At 54.3% G+C, this 8,352-nt stretch overlaps 1 protein-coding gene across 1 annotated transcript; it reads right to left on the reverse strand.

Annotated features, from left to right (window-relative positions):
• Nucleotides 1-1,629: 1,629 nt before the first annotated feature.
• Nucleotides 1,630-5,094, reverse strand: CHADL (chondroadherin like). The gene is made up of 4 exons (XM_058805990.1): nucleotides 4,798-5,094; nucleotides 3,045-4,706; nucleotides 2,193-2,359; nucleotides 1,630-1,855 (listed from the first exon to the last, which is right to left on the reverse strand). Exons 1-4 carry the CDS (start codon nucleotides 5,092-5,094, stop codon nucleotides 1,630-1,632), a joined length of 2,352 nt encoding a protein of 783 aa, XP_058661973.1.
• Between the last annotated feature and the right edge of the window lie 3,258 nt (nucleotides 5,095-8,352).

Raw genomic sequence — 8,352 nt, forward strand, 5'->3', positions numbered from 1 at the left:
ACCAAGTTTCAGTAATGGCAACAAGGCCATGACTTTCCAGCAGCATGGTGGCACCCAGCCCCTTTGGTTTGTTGCCCAATTCTGTGTGCTTTGGTGTAAAGGCACCTTGGCCAGGCTGTTGGCTGCATCACCTTCCCAGAGGAACACCCCTTAATTCCTTTGAGATATTTCCCTGCTGGTATCCCTGTTGGCTTCTGTTACCTCAGGAGTCCCTGGCTCACCTCTCTAAGACTCCAAGTGTGCTCCCCTGTGTCTACTACCTCTTCAAGTCACCTGCAGAGGGACTCAGTACCACCCTGTCCCTCTAACCTTTTCATGCCATCCTACAGCTTGCCAGAGAAGAACCTGAAATTGTCCCTCTCACATCTGGTTTAAGCAAGCAATTGGATTGCCCAAGAAGGAGTTTAGGAGGATTCACCCACAACCATAGACACCTCTGGTGGTAGCTCTTTGATACTTACTGTGAGGGACAGTCAAGGAACATCTTTCACTGCACTGATTGGTGTGATCTACTCCCCAGAGGAAGCCATGGGACTTCAGACCTCACCTACACTGAGTTCCTTAGTTTAAGGCCCATCTCACCACATTAGGCAGGCTGCTGCCAAAGATTCTCTTACCCTTTATAGATAGGTGGATCCCATCATAGACAGGTAGATCCCATCCACCTAACATGTTACAATCATTAAAGCACACGCTATTGTCACAAAAGCAAAAACCTTCTCCATGGCACTGGCCTCAAAACCAGATATTCATCTGCACTATGTGTCCACTTCTGTAATTTCATGCTTTTGAACCCAGAATTGCAGAGGACTTGGAGCATGGTTTGAGTTTTTAATTTTTTAACAGTTGTACTGTAAATTTGGTCTATGATCAGTACCCTAAAACCGTGTGACCAACTTCAGGAAGAGGTCCAAGGCTTGCATATTGCTTTTCAGGCCACCAAAATCCTGAGTTAGTCAAAACATATCTTTATCTGTACATTTATCTTTCAGAGCCTTTTCAATTTAGGCAGACTGCTGGAGTCTGGGGTCTGGGGTCCCAACCTATGCAGTCATGGGGAATAGGCTGAGCACATTGTTTATCATGGAATCACTTACGGACCACTGATCGAATCCTGCAGGAAATAAAAAGGCTTCCAGGTACATATGTTTTAATTCTGAGGAACTTCTGGGAATTAAGGCAACATTTTCACTAATAATTTTTAAGCTTTCAAAATAAGATTTGTGCCAGTGCAGGACCTTAATGGATGGCGCTGGTTGCAGTCCCACTCTGGGTTCTTCTATGATTTTGGCAGCTGTGAAAGTGCTTTCAAAAACAAAACCAAACTTCTGGACAGCAGCTTTTTCACATAGCTGGACGAAGCCTTGGAAAGAAGCAGCAAGTATTTGGCTTCATTGTTTGCATCACCAAAGCATGCTGCAGACTCTATGGAATGTACCTTTGTGTCTTGCAAAAGCAAACCCTGCATCTTTGGCAAATCAGCATTGTTTTGGTGGCACCAGCCTCTCCTGTGCACCTTGGGCAATATTCATGTCTCCATGGTGGGGACAAGTCTAGAAAAACTGCTCTAGTCAGAATGTAGGTATGGCCCTGTGTGTCCAGCACATGTCCTACATACCTTAAAAAACCCTAAGCTCTGCTCTTACTGAAGCCTCTGGCTGGAGATTTTCCCAACCTCTTTTTCTTGCTGGGCTTGCTTGCAGCTTTAGTCTTGTTAGGATTGGTTTCCCCAGCCTCACCTTGTCCCCAGCCAGGACAAGTTTGGAAAGTGGTGGAAAGCTTCACCTTCAGCCCCTGGGCTTCTGCAGGGGAACCACAGGTGGCCCCTACATAGAGGTTGAGTTTGTTGATCCACCTGGAAATGTGGTAGAAGATCAGGGAAAGAAATGAGGAAGGGTGAAAGAGAGGGCAAAAGTCTATGCCCGTAAGTGAATGATCACTTCAAAGTAAGGCCAGGTAACCTGGGTGACCTCTGAATATCTCAATATTTGCCCGCCCCAGCTTGTGGTTGTTTTCCCTACACCCAGAAAGCCCAGGCAACTTCCATCCTTGCACACAGAAGTGTGCTACATCTCGCCACCATGGGAAAAGACCAAAATGGCCAGTGGGCTGTGAGTTTGTGCCTTTACCATAGGAGGTTCAGCTGCCCCCTGGGCAGATCCCCGAGGCTGCTCCCTCCTTGTGGCACTCACCTGTGCAGTGGAAGGAGCTGGCAGTCACAGTGGAAAGGCACATCCTGCAGGTTGAGGATCTCCAGCCCCGTGAAGTTGTTCATGTCGGGTATGTTATTCATTTTGTTGCTCTCCAGGTAGAGGCTTCTGATCTTGGGACCGAGGCCAGTGAAGGCATGGGGGGAAATCTGCAATGGAAGAAGGGTAAGTCAGGGGCATGCTGATCAAAGCAGGGGAGCAGATCTCTGCCCCTGCACTTCTGATCATCTTGGGGGACCTGACAACCTGTTCTGAAGCTGGTGGCCCCACAAAAGAGCTGTTTTAAATAGGAGGGACTGTTAATTAATTCAAGCCATTTCAATCACATTTTGGAACTCATTAGACTCTTGTTCAGTCTTAGAGAGAAGGTCACATGCAAGAGGTCTCAGAGTGATCCCTGGGTGCTGTTAAGATACACAGTTTTTATGAGGGTGCTGCTAATACCACTTCCTTGAGAGAATGGAAATATTCAGGATAATAGCAGTGGAGAGGCCTGCAGGACACCCTGTAATAAGAGAAAGAACAATCTGGCCGGAGCTGGGGGAAGGAGGTGGTTTAGGAAATGGTGTGGACCCCAATGAAATTAGGTGTTTAAGGACTGGAAGGAGTAAGCTACTCCCAAGCGAGCCAGGAGGAAGCTTGAAGCAAGGGAATGCTACAGATGAGCCTGAAAAAATCTGGCTTCCCAGCCAGGCTATGGAACACCTCCTGAAGGCTTGGGAATTTGAGGATGTCTGTTTGGATGACCCTATAGGGGCCACCAGCTCTGGGCAGTGTAACCTGTAATATGCCCTGTGGTGCCACTGCACCTTGGGAGTCCCATAACACACTCACCCGCTCCAGGCCCATGTTGTCCAGGTAGAGTTGCTGCAGGCTGGAGGCCACTGGCAGGAAGACACCATCCCCCATGTGCTTGATGGGGTTTCGGGACAGCTTCAACTCACTCAGGGCAGGCAGGCCCCGCAGGGCTGCTGTGGGCACCTCTGACAAGTGGTTTCCCTCCAGCTGCAGCTTTTCCAGCATCTTGGTGGGAGCCAGGGCAGCTGGGGCAATGTGCCTGATGGCATTCCCAGCTAGGTAGAGCCAGCGGAGCCCCCTGGCTCCGGCCAGGTCACCCTCCACCAGCTCCCCGATGGCATTGTGCTGCAGATGGAGGGAGATGAGGTTGGGCAAGAGCTGGAAAGTGCCCGCAGGCACACGGGTGAAGGCGTTGTGGTCCAGGTCGAGGTAGGCCAGCTGCGGGGCCCCCTCAAAGGCAGCAGCCTCCAGGGTGGAGAGGTGGTTGTCGGTGAGGTACAGGTAGACCAGGCTCTCCAGCCCCCGGAGTGCCCCAGGCTGCAGCTCCCTGATGCTGCACCTCTGCAGGTGGAGTGACACCAGCTCCTTCAGGCCAGGGAAGGCATCCCGTGGCACTGTCCTGAAGCGGTTTCGGCGCAGGTCAAGAAGGCGTGTGTCCTCAGGGAAGTGCCGAGGGATGTCCCGCAGGTCCCTGTTCTCACAGGACGCATGATGGAAATCAGGGAAGCAGACACATCCCCGGGGACACTGCCTGCTGCCGGCTGAACTCGGCTGCTCTGGTGGTGCCGTGGGGCTAGGGGGTGGCCGGAGGCGACTGCATCTCATCTCAGGCGACTTCAGGGAGTCGAGGGACCGGCCACGGAGAGCAGGGGGTGCAGCACAGGCACCCTCGGCCTGCACTCGTGCCCTTGCCAGCCACTTGTGGAAGGGGTGCAGGAGGCAGGAGCAGAGAAGAGGGTTCCCATCCAGGCTGACCTTTACCAGCCCCCCTGCCCCAGCCAGGGGTGGCAGCCCCTGCAGCTGGTTTTCCCGGAGGTCCAGAATACGGAGCTGGGGACTGCGGGCAAAGGCATCGGGTGCCACATCCTGGAGGGAGGCGTGATCCAGGAAGAGGTGCCTCAGCGAGGCCATGGCCAGGGCTTCCTCAGCCACGTAGGTGATGGGGTTGTGGCCCAGGTCTAGCCGGGTAGCCCCATCCAACCTGGCAAGAGCCTCGCCAGGCAGTGCCTGCAGCTCGTTGTGGTCCAGGCTCAGCCTGCGCAGGGCAGGCAGAGCAGCAAAGGCCTCAGTGCCCAGCACATGGAGGGCATTGTGAGACAGCCGGAGCCATCTAAGAACCTGCAGACCCTGGAAGATCATGTCTGGGAGGTACACCAAAGCATTTGCCCTCAGGTCGAGGACAGTGAGGGATGCCAGATGGCCAAAAGCACCCGGCTGTATCTCTTCAATGCGATTCCCCTCCAGAATGAGCTGCTGGAGGGAGAAGAGCCCATCCAGGGACTCCTGATAGAGGAGGGCTATGCCATTGGAGGCCAGGTTGAGGTAGACAAGCCTCCCCAGACCCCGGAAAGCCCCTTCCTCCAGCCTCTCCACCTTGCAATGCCGTAGGTCTAAGTGTGTCAGGTAGGGGGTAGCAAGGAAGGCTCCCGCTGGGATGACCATGAAACTGTTGCCCCGAAGGTCTAGTTTTCTGGTGAGCTGTCAGTCACACAAATAAAACACTGCATCACCCCAGGGCTGCCATACCTATTTTCTCTCCCCATCCCTTGACCTTTCTTCCCCTTCCCACCTCTGGGATGGTGTCAGGGATGGCAGTCAGGCTCCCATTGAGACACAGGACATGGGCACGGAGGTTATCGCAGACACAGGGTGCAGGGCAGCGGGCGGCAGCCGTCGCCCCCAAGGCTGCTGCAAGCAGGAGGAGTCCCCAGGATGGCCCCATATTGGAGGGCACCTGTGGCTGGGGAGAGACAGATGTAAGGCCAGGGGAGAGGCAAAGCTCACATGCATCCCCAAAGAGCATTGCCTGCTTGGAACCCCATGTACCAAGATGGCTGTTGCTGTCACTTAATGGGTCAGGTCTCATTTTCTCTTGCTTTCACACTATGATTTCACAAGTTATAAAAGAGGAAGAGTGGAAAAAAGAGAGGAGGAATTCTTGGAATGAAAACTGAATGTCGCAGCTAGCAGGTCACTCACAAGGAGCTGTCTTGAAACAGACACCTACTCTACTCCTGCATTTTCTTCAAATATCACTAACTTAAGATTGCCTTGGACTGTGCAAGCTATCAGTATCTCTCCTACAATTCTTTTTGTAAGGCCAGCAGGTGTAGCCATCCAGTGAATGTGATCACACAGGCTTCTGAGCTGCTACCCTTCTTTAAATGGCAAATGCCCCCTGTCTCCACCATCCTGGTCATCTGCTTCTCTCCCTGCAAGCTCCCTGCTTCCCTCCTAAGCTATTCATAGCAGTGTTTGGAATAGAACTCCACTGTTTAGCTGCAGGAAGGAAAGGTTGGTTTTGGCTGGGCAGGAGTGAGCCCCTGGGGTGAAGGTATCAGAGAGAGGCCAAGGCTGGGAGAAACACAGAGGAGGCAGCAGGCTGCAGATATGACCAATGCATCCTGCTAAACTCTGAGACAGCATCAGTGAGGTCTGCAAGGCTTAAATTTGTGGAACTACTGTAGTGCACAGCCTCATGCCCACTGTAGCTCATTGTCCCCTGTGGTCCCTACACTGCTCTCCTGCTGTCACCCCATCTAGTCCTGCTGCAGCCCACACACACACACACACACATACACACACACACACACTGGGGCAGCCCTCTCCTGCACGCCCACTGCCCAGTGCCACCAAGTAATGTCCCTAAACTCAGTGCCTGGAGCACTGCCACATGCCAGACATCATGCCATCACTCCCTCCCTCACACCTGGATAGTTCACACACCCAGAGTTCGGAGTACCTGGACTTCAAGATGTGTCGAAGAGAGGAAAGTGTCCCCTGCCCTGTCTAGCAGCTGCTGAGCTCCTGCACTGCTGTTTGCTCTCCTTGCAGAAGTGAGAACTGAATGGGCCCCGTTGTGTTGCTTTCCCAGCAGCTCTCACCAGGCAGAGCCACAAATGTGGGAGGAGGAAAAGGACGGGGGGAGGAAGGGTAAGCCACCCCTGGAGAGAGGGCAGCAACCCAGACATTACCTCCCCCTCGATTCACCGGGGGCTGAGAGCACCAACCCAGCAAAGCCCATGTGGGGTTTGCATTCACTGTTTCCAGGGCTCTGCCTTCATTTTCCAGGCTATGTTAGTCACAGGAGCTAGAGAGCTGCAGGGCAGAAAGATGACATTCAGCCAAATTCAAAGATGAATTGCAATGGCAGTCGTAAGCCTGAGCAAAAGGAGAGGCAGCTGACCAGTCCTGCCACGTTTACAGCCCTCCACTCTCCTGATTTTGCTTTTTTGCTCGTTTAGGAGAGGCTGGATTGGCATTGCCTGCATCATCATCATTAGCTTACAGAAGGACATGGAGGCATTCATTTTCCTTCCAGACTGCTGTTTTACTCTCCCAGGGAATGGGAAGAGATCTGCAGCCTTACAAAAATATTGGAAGATTTGATACTAGTATCTCGTTCCACTTCAAGCCCTTCTTCCTATGCAGCAGCCTCGGTAGAAGCTGAAGCAGCTGAGAGCATTGCTGGGTAAATGAGCAAAATAAGAGGCTGGGGTGAGGCTGGGGAAGGAGGAGACATTCAGTGCCTGGTACAGGACCTTACCCTCTCCATGGTTCTCCAGCAGAGAACCTGCCACCACCAGGGACATTTTGCTCTACAGGCTGTTGACAAGCCAGGGAAGGGGGCTCCTGCACGCAGTAGATGATGGAAGGGCCAGGCAGAGGGCAGCAGGGTAGGCTGGACAGCAGCCAGAGTGGAAGTTCAGGTGTGCTACCTTCATGTCCCATGCCCCATCAGGGAGAGCAAAGAGTGACCGTCTCCTGGCAGCAATCTCACTTGCCAGAACCAACGTGTCCCAGTAGAGACACTGGCATCTTCCAAGACCTGCCACACATCCCTGCTGCTCGTACCTCACCGTTCAACGCTGGACTTTGAAGCTGCACCTGCTCCTGCTCACTTACCTCCTTGTCCCACAGCTTCTGCCAATGGACGATGACACACTCGGGCCTGAGAAGTTCCAGCTCCCAATGTGAACCGTGACCCAAACCCCACAGCAGACCCTCAAGCAGCCACCCACAGACCCTCCAGCTGCCCAAAATCCTCCAGCTTCAGTTCCAAGCTGCTGCTCTTACCTTCCCATTCTACTATGGAGCTTGTCTGGTGAAGGCTCATGTGATGCTGGGAGCAAGGCTCTCTGGGCAAATGAAGCTGGGCATGCAAAGCAGCGGCCAAGAGGCTGCACCCCTGCTTACAGGGGGTTCAGGCTGCTGCCTGGAATGCAAAGTGCCCAGGACTCCAGAGCACTGGCCCCCACTTACAGGGTGCCCCTGGTCCCCAAGGCCTATGGAAGCTCCTTCTCTCCAATTCCGGGGCACTCCCCAGTAATGGGGTAGCCACCCCATGCTGGCTGCCAGCTGAAGGAGCACAAAGGCTCGCAGACCCACAGCCTGCTTACAGGCTGGTCCACACCCAGGGAGCCACAGAGCTCAGTCTTTCCCCAGGACAACAGGAACGAGACTACAGTCAGGCTCACGGCCTGAAGCTGAAGGGCCAGGGCCCAGCCCCGAGGACAGGGAGGGCACACGCCCGGCCCCATGACTCCTGACCCCACGCCTCTGAAAGACCGGGGCCAGGGATACCAGCCTGATTACAGGGGATCCCTCCAGCTGCCTGCCGAGGGCAGGGGACGCACACAACCCCACTTACAGGGCTGTCCCCCACAGCCCAACACCCCGCAACAAGCACCATAGAGCACAGGCTCCAGCCTGCACCCCATTAAAGAGGCCGGCCAGAGCCTGGCTGTAGGGCAGCATGGCAATAGCCATCTACAGGAGCCCCGGGAGCCTCCTCACCAGCCTCGGCATCAGCACCCAAGACACCAGCCCAAAGCAGCATCAAAGGTGGGACTGCGCCCTGCGGCATAGCACTTCTTCAGTCTGTGCTCTCACAAGGGCCCGGGAATGCTCATTCTTGTCACCTGGATAAAGCAGACTCCCCAGCCCTGTTCACAGGGACCTGGGGCTGCTCCTGGGGACAAATGGCTCCGCAAGGTCGTGACACAGTCCCCGAGTACAGGGCCGGCACGCTGGCAGCTCACCAGCAGGACCGGCAGCTTAGGCACAGCCCCAGGCCCTGGCCCTGGCTACAGGCGGGTCACGGTGCCCCCGCTACCGCTAAGGG

Source organism: Ammospiza caudacuta, chromosome 5 (genome assembly GCF_027887145.1).
Source record: "Ammospiza caudacuta isolate bAmmCau1 chromosome 5, bAmmCau1.pri, whole genome shotgun sequence".
NCBI classification, from domain to species: domain Eukaryota; kingdom Metazoa; phylum Chordata; class Aves; order Passeriformes; family Passerellidae; genus Ammospiza; species Ammospiza caudacuta.